This window comes from Pinus tabuliformis, chromosome X, assembly GCF_031772625.1.
Source record: "Pinus tabuliformis cultivar Carrire ecotype Pingquan chromosome X, CPIR1, whole genome shotgun sequence".
Classification (NCBI taxonomy): Eukaryota; Viridiplantae; Streptophyta; class Pinopsida; order Pinales; family Pinaceae; genus Pinus; species Pinus tabuliformis.
In genome coordinates this window covers 441,608,815-441,626,685 of record NC_142308.1, presented here as the reverse complement: position 1 = coordinate 441,626,685, position 17,871 = coordinate 441,608,815, and the positions used below count along the sequence as shown (strand labels likewise).

General features: G+C 29.9%; 1 protein-coding gene across 2 annotated transcripts; it reads left to right on the top strand.

The window, feature by feature from the left end:
• The first annotated feature begins 640 nt into the window (after positions 1 to 640).
• Positions 641 to 1,904, top strand: LOC149140474 (uncharacterized). Of its 2 annotated transcripts, none has more exons than XM_089449684.1 (3): positions 641 to 1,223; positions 1,349 to 1,421; positions 1,538 to 1,904. In XM_089449684.1, the coding sequence occupies exons 1-3, from the start codon at positions 988 to 990 to the stop codon at positions 1,613 to 1,615; spliced, it is 387 nt and encodes a 128-aa protein (XP_089305810.1). In that variant the 5' UTR covers positions 641 to 987; the 3' UTR covers positions 1,616 to 1,904. The 2 variants fall into 2 exon arrangements, with proteins under 2 accessions (XP_089305810.1, XP_089305809.1); XM_089449683.1 differs by having other exon boundaries at positions 692 to 1,223; positions 1,359 to 1,421.
• Positions 1,905 to 17,871: the final 15,967 nt, after the last annotated feature.

Below are 17,871 nucleotides of genomic sequence, written 5' to 3'. Positions count from 1 at the left end.
CACTAGTTTACGAATTGTAACCATCTTAGTCCAATTCAATTAATGCATATAAGTTTGATGGGTTAGTCATACAACACTAACCAATCCCAACTACCAATCGTCTTCATGTACCCATGACAAGACTGAATCAAAAGTTAGTTATGACACTCAAGTCTCGCTGCTTGACCCATTGCATGTTTTTTCAATATCTAAAGGGGTTCTTCTAATGTCTTTTTTTTTAAAACAATTTTTCATCCTATTCAAGGATGTTCCCCCTGATTTATATTCATGCATTGGTCTATTAAGTTTCGTTCATTGTAATTTCAATCTGGTTCAATATATGCATTGTTATTATTGCCATATGTGCAAATCAAAAGTTGGTAGTTGATCGTCACTTCCTCAATGAGTGTTCAATATTGTTCTTAAGTGTGACAAAAGTTTCATTGTCTTTATCCTCATCAGGAATCCAACAACTTATTACCTACTTCTCAAGAGGTTATAAACATGAATCACACCTGTCATGCCAAAAGTAGTGTACGACATAAATGAATATGCGAATGATTAAACTCATACCGGAGTTAATGCCTACTGATGGCGTACTTCAATACCTTTCCGCTTACCAATTCCCTAAGGCGCCAGTATTGCAACCTTTGGCTCTGATACCAATTTGTCACGACCTCATTAACATAATATGTATAATAAGAAAATTTTTTAATGGTAATGGTGGTTAACTTATGAATCCACCCCCTAACTAATTAAGGACTTATAACTATAGCCATCACCCAGGCTCATACGCATGCATATATAAACTTACCTTAAATACAACTCCCATCGAACATGACTTACCACCTGCGCCAATACATTTGGGTGTTGTATAAACTTGGTGTTATGGTTGAACTTTAATCGTTTTACCCGGCTCACATTATTTAATTAAGTGCCAGATGGTGGAGAGGTATTAACCCAGCTCACCCATCCCGTGCCCAAGTGGCTCAGTTTTCACGTGATACCATGTGGCTACCGGGAAGGTTGACCCACTGGGTTTCGCGCCAGGTCCTCTCGCCTAAACGGACGATTGAGATCCCTCAACCCCATCGGATGGCCCAGATCTGCTTAGGGTTTGGTGGTCAATACTTAAGACACCGTTTTTGTCGGATTAGTTCATTTGCATCCCATAGCTGCGGCCGAGCTCCTCCACAACTCGACAGATCTCTCAGCAACCTCTCCGGCTCCTCCTTGCTGTTCAGGTAACAGTCTTCTCGCATTATCAAGTCTATAGTTCATTTTTACAATCAGGTTCCTCGAAGATATGTTTTGTATTCCTTGTAACCCTCTGGATACCCGACTATTTCAGAATGTTCACTGTGTGTAGTTATGTACAGGTGGGTTTGCCATCCGCAGATTCCTACCGTCTGCAGAGATCTTGCCGGCTACAGAAACCACAGGTATGCTTATCTCGTGTATAATTTCTTCCCCTTGATAAGAATGGTTTAGCTGTGAAGCTGGATGCGTTGTCTTCTGGCCGAGACGTGGCTCATGACCCTCTATTTACATGTCTCAGGTCTGGCTACCATTTTTATTCCAAACCCTGGTTACGCTATGCAGACGGCCTCTTCATGCCAGACCTGTACTGCGCTAGCCTGTTAGGGTTTAGTTAGGTACTGCTCATGGCTTACATGCCATCTATATATATATTGTACATTTGTTTTGGCTAGGGTCTCCAGATAGGGTTTGAATGAGTCAATGTCTGAATATTTATTTTTTTTAAAGCTGCCCTCGAGCTATTGACAGTTAAATGGAGCTAAAATGCTTCGGAATAGTTGAGTTAATTCGCTGGTTCTACAACTATTTCTTCCTTGCCAGGACTTCTTACATGGCTATGTTAACAGCTCGCAATTTTATTTAATGAATACCTTACTTTCAGTTCACAGATTCTGTCAATGTTTTTCTTTAATGGCCATCTTGGTCTTTATGCTGCCGGTTTTGTATGTAAAGATTTACATTCCAATGTATTTACTGTATAATCATTTCCCTTTTGCTTAACGGTATGATACTACCCTATGGGTTTACTAGACCGGCATGCATTATTTACGGTATAAATCTCAATGTCTAACTTGCATTCGATTCATGCAAAGACTTTATTTGTTTCATATTTGTTTTAAAGCGGCATTGAGAGCAAGTCCTGCACTCGGTATATGAGTGTAGTGACCGCCTTTCCGCATACAGTCGTTTATAATGACCGGTAAATGCCAGGGTTGTTACATGTATATTATTTAGTTTCGCATCTTTGTAGCATTAGCCTTAACACGGTAACATCTGAATGGCTTCCTTGTATCGCTATATGTTAGCTAATCTTCAGGTTTGGTTAAGTAGGAATTCAAACCCTCGTCCGGGGTTTGTTAACGTAGTTTGGCTTACACCACGTTAATGACTTTGCAATATCTCTCATTACAGCACTGTTTTCCGTAATATTTTCTGGGTTCATACAGTATTGGTTTATGTGATATTCCGTGGCTTACACAGCATTTACATTTATGATATATTGCTTGGTTTGCACAGCATTGTCGTTTATGCAATACTGCTTAGATTATACAGCATTAACGTTTATGCATTGGTATACACAGCTTAATATTCATGCCATATCAATTTGGTTTATAGAGCATTAATACTTATGTACAAGCGCTAGTTCTGCGCTGGTTCTTTGACTGTGTTTATCTAAGATCTAGTTTCACCAAGCGTTCTACGACCACTTAGCTCGATTCCATTTCATCGTCAAGGGTTCTGTTTACTTTTGTTTTCTTTATTCCTATCAACTGATATACTACTGCGGTCTCTCATACTGCCCAATCAGCCTAGGGTTTGATTCTGTTTGGAGCATATATGTAACTAAACAACCCCGAGTTACTAATGCAATAAAAAGGTGACCACAGTCACTCATATTCACTTACAGATATCTCTGAAACTGTATGCATTAATCTGTTTATAACACCACAGTTAACTAAAAGAAAGAAACACAGGTTTCGTGTTCTGTCTGAGCACTTCAGTACCTGTTCTTTATTCTATAACTATATTAGTAAATGCATACCTGGATAGTCCTGCTACCGATGTCCTTACGTCCAGAGGTCACCTGCAATCATTTTTCTCTTATCCTCCCAACCTTGAGATCCACTTACGCTGGATTCTCCCCCCGAGCCGTCTTGCAGGCCTGCAGCCCTCAATAAGACTCATGCACTACTGTGCTAGGTTATCCGGTCATTACCAGACTTAACCTCTTTTTTCTCATTCTGCTCTCTCATGGAATTCTTCTCTCTGTCTGCTCATCAACCTATCCTCTCCTGGCCTTCCCCCTGTTAGGGTGCTCGCTGATCCATTTAACCAATGCCAAAAATCAGTTGTAACTGATATGTAATTTAAGATTACTTTTACGCAGGTTTGATTAACTGATTGGTAATTTAAAATTACTTTACGTGGGGTTAATCACAATAGGTATATTACAGTTTGTGGATGTGGATGTTTTCAATTTTTTTCTATTTTTCTTTTGTAATTTTCACAAAATGTAAAAGGAGAAATATGAGTTATACTTCGTTTCAATAGATTATTGAAAACTTTAAATGAGGAGGAAAAAATATTTAGATTTCATTTGATTCATTTGTTTTTAACTTGTCTATTTTATTTTCATTACCATTTATTATTTATGATTTTATTTTCATCACAAGGATGAGTATGATAGGAAATACATCTATATTTTCATAGAATGGGTGAGTATGGGGTTCTATTTAATATTCTCCATTTTTATTTATAAGAATATAAACAAAATTTTGGTTGGGTATTTTTTGTACTTGCATAACATAGTAAAATGTGTTTTACATTTTATTATTAAACATAATCATAAAATATATTTTATGTCAAACTGAATCAATACTGTATATTAAATTAAATTAAAAATAAAATAAAATAAAATAAAATAAAATAAAAAATTAGGCACAATCTCATGCCATCACAAGAGACGCCAAAATCAAGCAAGAGGTAGATTCCTGCCCTTTCCTCTTCATGGCCTTTAATTACTTTTGTTTTTATTTCTATTTAATTTTATCTTACTTTATTCTATTTTATTTTTATTTATTTAAACAAATTCTTTTAATCCTTTTTAGATTTCTTAAATAATTATTGCCTTATGATGTAATATTTAATAATAATATTAGAGTTATTTTTAGATTTCTTTTTCTTATATTAAATATTAATTTTATCTAATCTTAAAAAAAAATTGATAGCAATAATAAATATAATTAATTAAATAGTTTTCTATAATTCCAATTCCCTATGGTTAATTCCTTACCAACACCAATGACTTTCTATTTTTTCTATAATTAAATATTACTTTGTTCTATTTTAATAAAAATTTACAATACAAAAAATTAAAATTGTTAATATAGTAATAATATGAATTAGATAATAATAATTATTAAAATATGTGTCTTTTGTGATCCATAAATTAAAATTTGTATTCAAACTTCTGTGATTATTATAATAATAAAACACAAAACATAAATATTTCAAACATATATATTTGTTTTTGTAATATTTAATAATTTGAAATTAAAATCAAATTTAAATTGAAAAAAAAAAACATGGAAATAAAAAATATAGAAATATCTAATTAATAAATAATTTTATATTTGTTATATATATATATATATATATATATAAATTAAAAAAAAAAATTATATAAAAAATGGGGAAACTAACAAAAATACTTAAAAGAAAAAAAACATCTTGAAAACAAAGTGACGAGATGAGTGTGACTAAAAACACCAGAAAATCAAGAAAGCAAAAAACAAAAAAGTTGATAATCTTGTCATTATAAAAGAAAAAAAAAAGAAAAAAAGAAAAAAAAATTGATAATCTTGTCGTTATTAAAATGTAGAAAAGTCAAATCACAAAAGCTGATGTGCTTGCCCTTATAACAAAGAAAAAGATGAGAAATCACAAAAGTTGATGAGCTTGTGCTTATTAAAGGTAAAAACCTTAAATTCTCACAGAGCCATTACATTAGATTTTGAAGTTCATACCGCATCTCATACAGCCACTACAATGGGTTCCACACATTTATGAAGGCCTTAAAATCTATGCATCTGCTTGTTGAGGATTATCTTTGTCGATGATGAAGATATAGTCCTACCAAGCTTGCAAAAAAAAAGTCAATTGCATATCTATGTCAAATTGAAGAAAAAAGGTAATGAGGAATTAACATATAATATTATTATAAATTACTTACATTCATTCTTCCATGTCCATCCTTCCATGTGCTAGTTTCCACAAAAAAGAGACAAATTTTCACGCCATTTTGTTCCATAATTAATTTCCTTAACTCTCATTTGTAAATTGGGGATTGAATCTCACGTCTAAGAACCCTCCTTAATGGTAATTTTTTATTATTAATTTTATTATATATTTTTTTTATTTATAATTATCCCTTCTACTTTTTAGGTATTAGTTTTTTATTTAAGGGAAATGGAGAAAAACATGTGTTGAATTATTGTTTTGTTTACAACATAAAGAAAAATGGTAATTAATGAGAAGTTAAGTCTCTCATAAATATGTTGGAGGGTAACATTAGAGATTAACCTCTAATTGTCATGGAAAACTAATTGAGTAATTATGCCTAAGGAGGCACAAAAAGTAACAAGAAGAAAAGAAATTTGTGTTGTCTTTTTGAATCAAAAAGAAATACCTGTAGTTATATATGAAAAGGATAGAGAAGATACACATTGATAATATAGGGTGAGAGATAAATACCATCTGGTGTAAATGATATAAAACTAAGGGTGAGGTATACCACAATGAATATTTATAATGTAAATTAGTTAAAGTATGTTTTAAATGAGTTAACTAAAAGGGTGAATGATAACCATGATTTGAGGGGACTTTTAAAAGAAAAGATTAAATTAAATAAAAAATGACCAGTGTGTGATATTTCAATCTCTTTATTTTTTTTTACAGTTATTTTATTAGGAAATCTAAGATGTGGCAATTTTTATTGGGTGTTGTTTATTTTTAAGTAAAAAAATAAAGTATATTTTACATCTTTTTAATAAAGATATTCCTAAGTATGCCTTCTGATAAATAAAATAAAAAATTTATATATAGACGATATCAATATTAAGATTATTAATATAGTAATAATATAAATTAACAAATAATAATTATTATTATATTACTAAAAGATAATATTTAATATGTTTTAATATGTAGTTTTTTTAGATGTTTACAATATATATTTTAGTATCTTAATTTATTATTTTATCTCATAAATTTAAATTTAAAATAAATTTATATTTTTGGAAAAACCCAATGAAATATAAAAATCAAAACAATAAATACTTAAATTCCAATAATTAAAATTAATATTAATTAAATGAACTTTTAAATAATTATATATTTGCTTTTAAGAAACAAAAAGTCTAAACTAGATCTTCTTTTTTTTTTTTTTTGAAAATAGAAGAAAAATTAAAAGTAAAAGTAACAAGATTGAGAAAATGAAGAATTCTGAAAATCCAATGGGTGAGTTTTACAAAACCACTTCAAAAGTTTAGAAAAAGATAAAGAGAGTATTTTGAAAACTTTTTAAGTAGCCAAATACAATCATTACAATAGCTTATGTGGGCTGAACACATTTTTAAAGCCTATAACATGTATGTGTCTACATATTTAAATTTAGATGAAGCATTTATCTTGGGCCTTAGTACTTCGTTATGACTGAAGAACTTCTCCATTCTTTGTAGCAGTGTTTATTAGACCAATGGATGGATTTCTAAATCTACAATGAAGATTTGAAAATATTTTTTTTAGAATTACCATGTGTTTTTTAGTTTTTTTTGGCAATATATTTTTCTTTTTCTTCACTTTGTTTATTATTTAGAGTAGTATTGTCATCAATATACTATTGTTAACTAGATAGAGTTTCATATTTCTTTTGGAATTTTCACAAAATGGGAAAGGAGAAATAGGATTTACACATTGTTTCGATGAATTATTGGAAATTTTAAATGAGAATGAGAAAATATTTGGCTTTCATTGCTTTCTTTTGTTTTTAACTTCTTTATTTTATTTTCTTACCAATTAATTTATTTTAAATTTTATTATTAATCATACTCATAAATATATTTATGTAAGTTTGAATCAATGAGATATATTAAATTAAAAAAAAAAATAGGCACAATCGGCATAATCATTCCCGTTACTCAACTTTAGTGAAATCTAAGCACCATGCATCGCAAGAGTTGATCATTTCCATCATATGAAGTTAATAGAGAACATCGATATTGAGAAGCATGTGATCAATCTCAATTCATTTCCATCATATGAAGTTAATAGAGAACATCGATATTGAGAAGCATGTGATCAATCTCAAGCACCGTGTCTGCAGGGTTGATCAGTTCCATCATATTAAGCTAAGAGAGACCATTGAGATTGAGAAGCATGTGATCAATCTCAAGCACCATGTTTGGATTCTTACGTCATCAGCAGGGTTTATAACTTCCTTCATATGAAGCTAAGAGAAACCATTGATATTGAGAAGCATGTGATCAATCTCAATTGTTGGAATTGGAAATTAAGCAAGAGGTGGATTAGTGCCCTCTCCTCTAATGACCTTTTATTACTTTTATTTCTATTTTTATTTCATTTTATCTAAATTTAATCTATTTTATTTTTATTTATTTATTTAACTAAGGTATTTTCTTTTTTTAGTTTTTTTAAATAATTATTCCCGAGGATGTAGTATTTCATAATAATATTACAATTATTTCTGGATTTCTTTTACTTCTATTACATATTAATTTAATTTAAAAATAATGTTATTAATAATAATAATTAATTAAATATTTTTCCATAATTTTAGAATTCCAATTCTCATCAACCCACGAATTTTTCTTATTTTTATAATTAAATATTACTTCATTCTCTTTTAATTAATTTAGTTATATTGATGATGATGATGATGATGATGGTTAACGTCCGCTGAGACCAAATAATGGTCTATTGGACCTAAAGAAACAAATTATCTATTTTGATTTAAGATTTTATTCCTATGCTCAAAAAGCTTGGAGAGAAGCCTCCCGAGCTCACTATAATTTTGATATTGTAAAAGGTTAGGAAGGTCAGTATTGTAACAAATATTGTGAAACTGAGATCTAATGTGGTTATATGCGGGGCACTCTAAGAGGAAGTGGTTTTCATCCTCGATGTTCCTATTCTCAAATATATGGTAGATCCTTTACGTCCATGGCATTTTAGGAACTACCTAACGACCTGTTTCACTATGGAGCTCATGAGAATTCATTCTAATCTTTGCTATATTACTTGTCTTCTTTGAGCTAGTTAAAATAGAGAGATAATTTTGATCTTCTAGGGTGGGGTTGATGACCTTCTTATAATAACTTAATTTTCTTTTAGCCGCTAAGTCTTTCTCACACCACATTTTTTCTTTGAACTTAGAAGTAACAATATATTTAATGTTATTTATGTTTTGCAATGCATCATTTTCGTTGATCTCCCAATATTTTAACCAGGCCCTTGTGTCTTTATTCCACCCTCGATTGAGACTTAGGTGGTTTTGGCTAGAATTTAAAGCTAGCTTAGGAAGTCTATGATCGTCTATGTTACTAATTTTGTGCTTGTACAACAGAAATCTAAGCATAGCTAGGCTCTCAATAGGGGAAATACCTGCTTCTATAAGGAATATAGGATAGGGTGTATTACTTTTAATGTTCAGGTTATAAGTTATAAAACGCTTCTGGATTTGCTCAATCTTTCTCCATGATTCTCTGGAGATGCTACAACCCCAAACCTCACAGCCATATAAGATAACAGGAGTGACTAAAGTTTCAAATAGGAACTTCTTTTTATCCCACGTTACAAGGTTTGATATTTTACAATTATTTTCAAGACCAAAGTAAGCTTTCCACCCCCCATTAATCCTTTTCTCAATGCTATGGTTCTAGTTGAGCTTGTGATGAATATCAATTCCAATGTACTTGTAAGAATACACTTCCTCCAAGTTATTATTTTCATACATAAAATTAGCGTAAGTGTCCTTCTTGGATTTGATAATCATAATTTTTGTTTTGTCAGTGTTAACAGTCATACCCATCGTAGAGAATAAATCCTTAAGAAGCCTGAGTTGCTTATTTAGATCAGATAGGCACCTTGCCAAAAGAACAATATCGTCAGCATAAAGAAGAAGGATGACGACTATCCCAGCTAAGATCGTGCCATCACATCTTGCTTCCTCTAAATAGCCTTCGAGCTTATCGATGTAAATTCCAAATAGGGTAGGGGAGAGGGGGTAACCTTGTTTAACTCCGATGTTACACTTAATATATTTCGACCACCCTTCATTGCTCTTTAGCTTGGCAACAACAAAAATTAAAAAAAGTAAAAATTAAAAATTAAAAAATTAAAAGCAAAAATAAATAACAAATCTTCTATTATTCTTATTCTAAACAACTCATTCCCAACATCTAATTCATTACAACCAATTCCTAGAAACTAGTTCATTATTAATAAAAATTTACAATACAAAAAAATTTTATTAATATAGTAATAACATCGATAAGCTTGAAGGCTATTTAGAGGAAGGAGGATATGATGGCACGATCTTAGCGGCATCCTTCTTCTCTATGTTGATGATATTGTTGTTTTGGCAAGGTGCCCATCTGATCTTGATAAGCAACTCAAGCTTCTTAAGGATTTCCGCTCTACCATGGGTATGACTGTTAACACTCACAAGACAAAAGTTATGATTATCAAATCCAAGAAGGACACTTATGCTAATTTTATGTATGAAAATAATAACTTGGAGGAAGTGTATTCTTACAAGTACCTAGGAATTGATGTTCATCACAAGCTCAACTGGAACCATAGCATTGAGAAAAGGATTAATGGGGCGTTGAAAGCTTATTTTGGTCTTGAAAATAATTATAAAACAACAAACCTCGTAATGTGGGATAAAATGAAGTTCCTCTTTGAAACTTTAGTCACTCCTGTTATCCTATATGGCTGTGAGGTTTGGGGTTGCAGCATCTCCAGAGAATCATGGAGAAAGATTGAGAAAATCCAGAAGCGTTTTATAACCTGTAACATGAAAATTAAAAGTAATACACCCTATCCTATTCTCCTTATAGAAGCAGGTCTTTCGCATATTGAGAGCCTAGCTATGATTAGGTTTTTTTTGTACAAGCACAAACTCAATAACATGGACGATCATAGACTTACTAAGCTAGCTTTAAATTCCAGCCAAAACCACCTAAGGCTCAATTGGGAGTGGCACAAAGACACAAGAGCCTAGTTAAAATATTGGGAGATCAACGAGAATGATGCATTACAAAACATAAATAACATTAAAGATATTGTTACTTCTAAGTTCAAAGAAAAAATGTGGTGTGAGAAAGATTTAGCCGCTAAAAGTAAATTAAGTTATTATAAGAAGGTCATCAACCCCACCCTAGAAGATCAAAAGTATCTATTTATTTTAACTAGCTCAAAGAATAAAATTAATATAGCAAGGATTAGAACGAATTCTCATGAGCTCCATAGTGAAACAGGTCGTTGGGTAGTTCCTAAAATCTACCATATATGTGAGAATAGGAACATCGAGGATGAAAACCACTTCCTCTTAGAGTGCCTAGCGTACAACCACATTAGATCTTAGTTTCACAATCTTTGTTACAATATTGACCTTCCTGGCCTTTTACAATGTCAAAATTATAGTGAGCTCGGAGGCTACTCTCCAAGCTTTTTGTGCATAGGAATAAAATCTTAAATCAAAATAAATAATTTGTTTCTTTAGGTCCAATAGACCAATGTTTGGTATGAGAGGACGTTAACAATCATCATCATCAACATGAATTAAATAATGATAATGATTAGTATAATAGTAAAAAATAAAACATAAATATTTCAAAGATATATTTTGTTTATTTTCTTGATATTAATAAATTCAAATTCAAATTAATTCAAAAATTTATAAGGAAATTCATAAAAATGTTTAATTAATGAATAAAAGTTTTATTTGTTATATCTATATTTAAAATAAATATATATATAATTAAAAAATAGACATGTAAAAAATTAAAAAAACTTTAAACAAGAACAACTACAAATTTTAAAAAATAAAAAACAAAAAAAATTCAAGAAATGAGATCAGATGAGCGCGTTATAATAAAAATTTAAATAAAACCGACCGAAAACGAAACATCAAAAAAAAATTCAAAAAAGCACAAAAGATGATAATCTTACCGTTATAATAAAGAGAAAAAAGCTCGGAAAAACAAGGTGCAAAGATTCTATAAACCTAAACGATAACTACAACATTAAGAAATCAAATCAAGAAAGCACAAAAGGTGATGGGCTTTCTCTTATAACATAGCTAAAAGGAATCTTGAAACTGAAACGATAACAGGAAAATAAAAAAAGCACAAAAGCTAAAAAGATTTTAGAAACCGAAATTAAAAAGGCACAAAAGCTAAGGATCTTGCACTTAAAACAAAGAAAGCACACAATCATTTTGAAACCCGTAAACGCTCGCTCATACAGCCATTACAGATCTCATACAACCATCTCATACATCCATTACAGATCTCATAAAGCGACTACAATGGGTTCAACACATTTACGAAAGTGTTAAATCATATGCATCTGTGTGTTAATGATGATCTATGTGTTCACGATGCTCTTTGTCCATTCTGTGCGGCGGTGTTTATTTGACATAAAAAGCATATGCATCTGTGTGTTCGGGATGCTCTTTGTCCATTCTGTACACCGGTGTATAAAAAGCATATGCATGTGTGTGTTCATGATGCTCTTTGTCCATTTTGTGCGGCGATGTTTATTTGACATAAAAAGCATATGCATCTGTGTGTTGAGGATGCTCTTTGTCCATTTTGTCCAGCAGTGTTTATTTCGCAATTCCAGCGGTGTTTATTTCGAGAGTACGAGTTGAAATCCATCGAAATTCGCTTAACCGTGTTTTTGAAATGGTGGATTTCTTGAGCAACCTATGATCGAAACATATCATCGAAACACATCAATGAAATTAACTCTAAGTCTTGGATTGATTTGCGAAATAAACACCGCCGCACATAATGGACAAAGAGCATCCTGAGCAAACAGATGCATATGGTTTAAGGCCTTCATAAATTTGTTGAACCCATTGTAGTCGCGATCTGGCTGTATGAGCTCTGCACGTTCTAATGTAATGGCTCTCGAGCTTTTCGGGTTTTCGGAATCCTTTCCCTATTTGTTATAACGGCGAGCTCCTCAGCTTTTGTGCTTTCCTGATTTTGTGCTTATCGTTTCGGTTTCTAAAATCCTTTTAGCTTTGTTATAAGATAAAGCTGATCATCTTTTCTGCTTTCTTGATTTTATGCTTACCGTTTTGGTTTCTAGAATCCTTTCACCTTGTTTTTTCTGAGCTTTTTGCTTTATTATAACGGTAAGATTATCAGCTTTCAGCCTTTTTTGCTTTATTATAACGGTAAGATTATCAACTTTCAGGCTTTGTTTATTTTTTAGTAGTGTTGTTGTTTTCATTGGCAAGTCGATTTTTTGTTTTTCGGGATTTTTTTTGTTTAAGTATTTTATTTTATTTTTATTTTTCTTTAATTAAATATATATTTGTTTTAAATTAGATATGGGAAATAAAAATTGTATTTATTAATTAAATATTTCTTTATTTTGTCTTTTATGTTTTTTCTCATAAATTTTAAAATTAATTTGAATTTCAATTTATTAAATATCAAGAAAATAAACAAAATATATGTTTGAAAAATATTTGTATTTATGGTTTTTAGAAGGTTTTCAAAATCCTCTCTTCTTTTTTTTTTTTTCTGAAATTTTTAAAGTGGTTTTATAACAGCTTGTCCATTGGATTTTGGCAATTCTTCATTTTCTCATTTTGTGCTTTTATTTTTAATTTTGGGAATTCTTCGGTTTCTCATTTTTTTGTTTTTTTGTTGCTTTTATTTTTTATTTTTGTTCTATCTTCATAAAAAAAAGTTTGGATGTAGTTTTGAGTTCTTAATAAAATTAAATATATAATTATTTAAATGTTTATTTAATTAATATTAAATTTATTTATTGACATTCGTATATTTAGTGTTTTGGATTTATATTTCAGTGATTTTTTTCCAAAAATATAAAATTAATTTAAATTTAAATTTATTGAATAAAATAAAAATTAAGATACTAAAATGTATATTATAAAAATTTAAAAAACTACACATCAAAACATATTAAACATTATATTTTAGTAATAAAACAATAATTTATTACTTTTTAGTAATATAATAATAATAATTAATTGCTTATTTATATTATTACTATATTAATAATATTAATATTGATATATTGTATATCTTAATTTTTTATTTTATTTAACATAAAACATATTTAGGAATATCTTTATTAATAAAATGTAAAATAGATTTTGTTATTTTATTTAAAAATAAATAACACCCAATAAAAATTTCCACATCTTAACTTTCCTCATAGAATAAATATAAAAAATAAAGAGATTGAAATATTACACATTGGTCATTTTTTAATTTTATTTAATCTTTTCTTTTAAATGTCCTCTCACATCATGGTTATCATTCAAGATTTTAGTTAACTCATTTAAATCATACTTCAACTAATTAACATTATAAATACTAACATAGGTACATCTCACCCTTAGTTTTCATATCATTTACCCTATTTAGTCCTAAGATGTTCCTTATTCACATGAATATAATTATATATTATTACTTGTTTTTCTTTAACAATACCCCACTTGAAAGTATTCACATGTCTCACTTACAAAAAGTGTTGTCTATATTGGTCTTATCCAATTACACAACTAAGTCAATACATTGCAACCTTTGAACTTTAAACACTTGAGAAATTTGCCAAGAACCTAATCAAATTTAGAGTGAATATATGACATAGCATCTCGATGAGAGAATACATAGTATAAAGTTTATTTATATAACACGTTGTTCTAGAATTTTTCTTGTTGCATGTGGTCTATCTATCGCTCAAGACATATAAGTATATATGTCACGAGTTTTGAGGCCTTCATACTTACATCCCACTTGTTGGCTTTATTGATTAATGACTAATATCATGTTCAGTCTAGCTATGTGAGGCTTTCAATTTGGAGGAGGGTTATTGAGATAGTGAATCTACCTCCTTTAAGGATCTTGTACGATTTGGATATCAACATTATTTCTTCATATTGGATAGTATATATTTTATGGTGAGGAGATTAGTGTAACTACCCTAGCCAACCCTACCGTGTCTATCTCATTTTTAGTTTGCTCTGACGGTGACCTAGAGCTACGCTCCATCACCTCCACTCCTTTGTAATTCTTGTTTCAACTCAGAAGATGTCCATCATTCTACCATTAAATTATTGAGGAGTTCTTTCAATTGGGTTTTCATTAAGATTTTGACACCCTTTTTCCCTAATTGAGTATTCATAGTATTAAAATTTGGTTTCTAGTAATTACTTTTTTTATTATTTAATTTCTTTCTTCATTTTTTTTAATGGGTACTTTGATTGCATTTCTAATCACTTTTCTATGCATTGATATAACTATCAAGTTCTCTTTATGGGAGGAGGCTTGCATGATTCAATATTTTTCGATAGTTACTACAACCATTCCTAAGGGAAGGAATATTTAAGTGTTTCCAATGGAGTTGTAAGTTAAAACCTCAAATACTTGTTTCCTATTACTTTACAACCTCCATCAATAATGCTAGTATAATAATGTTTTTTTCTAGTATGATGTGTTGAATATTTATTTAATATTTAGAAATAGACTAGAAGCTTCCATGTTCGTCTTGAATTGTCTTGTATAGGAAATACTCTTGAGTTGTTCCTCTAATTGTAAGGTAAATAAAAGAATATATCTGGAGTTCTAGGCTACACACCCTATGCAGCATCCTAGAAACCATTTCCTAGGTTTACTAGTGTTCCTCTCCCACTAGAAAGGGTTAACCAAATACTATATTTATCTCCCAAATTATCTTATTCATATTCCACGACAAGGTATTTATCTCTCACCCTATATTATCAAGGTGTATCTTCTCTTTCATTTTCATATATAACTTTAGGTATTTCATTCTTATCCAAAAATACAACATGGAGTTCTTTTCTTATTGTATTTTCCTTTTGTGTCTCCTTGGGCATAACTACTCAATTAATTTTCCGTAACAATTAGAGGTTAATATCTCATTTTAGCCTCCAACATATTTATGAGAGAAATAATTATTCTGACATAACTTCTCATTAACTAAATAAAACAATAATTCAACACATGTTTTTTTCCATTTCTCTTAAATAAAAAACTAACACCTAAAAAGTATAAGGGATAATTATAAATAAAAATAATAATAATAAAACAATTACCATTAAGGAGGGTTCTTACATGTGAGATTCAAACACCAATTTACAAATGATAGCTAAGGAAATTAATTATGGAACAAAATGGCGTGATAATTTGTCTCCATTTTTTGTGCAAGCTAGCACATGGAAAGATGAATATAAGCAATTTATACTAATATGATATGTTCATTCCTCTTTACTCTTTTTTTTTTTAATTTGACATGGGTATGCAATTGATTTTTTTTTCAAGCTTGGTAGGACTAAATATTCATCATGTCCAACTTCTCACCCTCATTGGGGTGATAACACAATATTTGAACCCAAACTTCTAGTTCACGGAGAATTCATTTCCACGGTCATTGCCAATTGAGCTACCCCAAGATTGACTTTAAATTGAAAAAAACATTAATTTTGTTTTTAAGTATATAGGAAAAACTTCATTCTTTTTATATTTTAATAAATAATTGATACTTTTAGAGTTGAAATAATGGTTGGCCTCTATGTACTCACTAAAGTGGAGCTAAACAATCCATCAACCTGATAATTTTACAATTATTTTTCTGATTTTGTATGGAATATTTTATTTTGTTATTTTTCCTTACTCATAGATATCTTTTATGCACGTAACATTTCATGATTATTTAGTAGATTTGATTGAAGCTTAAAGTATTTATAGCTTTGAATTTCCTACTGTATTTTTTTATTCTAACGTAATTGAGAAGAATTTATTTTAAGAATATGATAATTTTATTTATTTTTATCTTTAATTTAATTTCCCTTACAATTTTCATATTAATTCTTAATGGATAAGTTAGGAAAACTTGAAATTGGACCAGTAATACTTATGGGAATCTTGCCATTATAGGTAGCAACATGTACCCAGTATGGCTATAAAAATGTAAAATGAAAGTGCAATTATGAGAGGATCCATATCACACATGTGTATTATTTAAGAAAATTTTATATATGGTTGTTTGTGATTGATTATTGTTAATCTTGATTATTATCAAACACAGTAAGTTAATCTGTGTAAAGTGAATGGTTTGTTGTGTTCCAAAAAATTCACATGTAAGAAAGCAATTCTACTTGTATCTATGCCTTTAGTATATAAATAATGGAAATTTTCTTAGATATTCAATGGAAACAACAACATTACTTTAAAAATTTTAGTTACATTGGTGAGCATTAACATTTATTCATTCCTTTTCAAAAAGGACATCCTCCATTGCAATGGCACATGTCTTAGAATTAAGGCTTACTTTAGAGTTGGCTGGGATTTGTTTGATATTATTGAAATATCCTCTCAACCATTGTCTCTGAGTTTGCAATAAGTTGGATCCAACAAGTATTATAACTAGAGATTAACAATTGAAAAAAGTTTTCCTCTAAGTGTTGAATTTTTCCAATTTTTTATGTATGTATTTATAAAATTTAACAAATTATAAAAAAATAAAAATATTCTAAATCCATAATTAGAATACAAAAATAAATCATATTTCAATTATCTACAAAATATAACCTTGCATCAATCCACATTTCCTTACACCTATGCCATTTTAGCTAAATCTAACGGCCATCACACACTAATTTGATTTGTTACATTAGGGATTTGTGTTACAGAGGATTTTCCTGGACGTATTATATTTATGGTTCATGGTAGTGTTGGAAGAATTTCCAAACTTGTTCTATTTTTATATTTTAAATAACATATTATCATCAAAGATTTCATATTAGTCAAATTCCATCTCAAAAAAAATTAGGAGTAATGAAGCTCCTTCACAGAATGCAAAATGTATGCAATCCAAGTCTACTTATCAGGCATGTCAAAACTACATTTGAAATCAATGAGAAAATAAGAAATATCAAGGGATATATGTAATTTAATCTATTATAATATGTATGGATTTATGTCTCTTTCTTTATTTGAACGGTAACATGTATTATGGTACTCTCATTGATAATTTGACAAAAAATAACATAGATTTATCTTTCTGAAGATAATGGATGAATCATTACATAAGGTCACATAGTTTTATATCCATTGTTGAAGATTAGATAGCGTAGAATATTGTGTAATTTTAGAAAAAGGAGGAAAATAAACCACATGAACTTTGCCTCCTTTTTTATGGATCTAAGGATGAAGAGAAAGTTAATAATAGCTTTCAATACACTACAAAATTGAGTCGTATAAACGAAGACCAAGTCTATTTATGAGGCTACTAAGTCAAGGATCGATGACATGGGTTTTCCCAAGTGTCTTTGGCATAAGTGTATAACATCATAGTTTATATTTCTAATAGATGTCCATGGAAAATCTGGAAATAAAATACATTAAAGGAGAAATTCATTGGTATGAAACCAAATGTATCACATTTCTATGTATTTCAATGTCCAATTTATATTCATCTTGCAATAGAAAAGAGGATAAGTAGAAATACTTGAGTATCAATAATATTTTTGATGCATAT

Excerpts from the sequence above, each read along its gene's own strand:
- LOC149140474 (XM_089449683.1), top strand. The coding sequence starts at position 988 with ATGTGGCTACCGGGAAGGTTGACCCACTGGGTTTCGCGCCAGGTCCTC. Across the intron at positions 1,224-1,358 it reads GGCTCCTCCTTGCTGTTCAG|GTGGGTTTGCCATCCGCAGA; the intron begins GTAACAGTCTTC and ends AGTTATGTACAG. Across the intron at positions 1,422-1,537 it reads GCCGGCTACAGAAACCACAG|GTCTGGCTACCATTTTTATT; the intron begins GTATGCTTATCT and ends TACATGTCTCAG.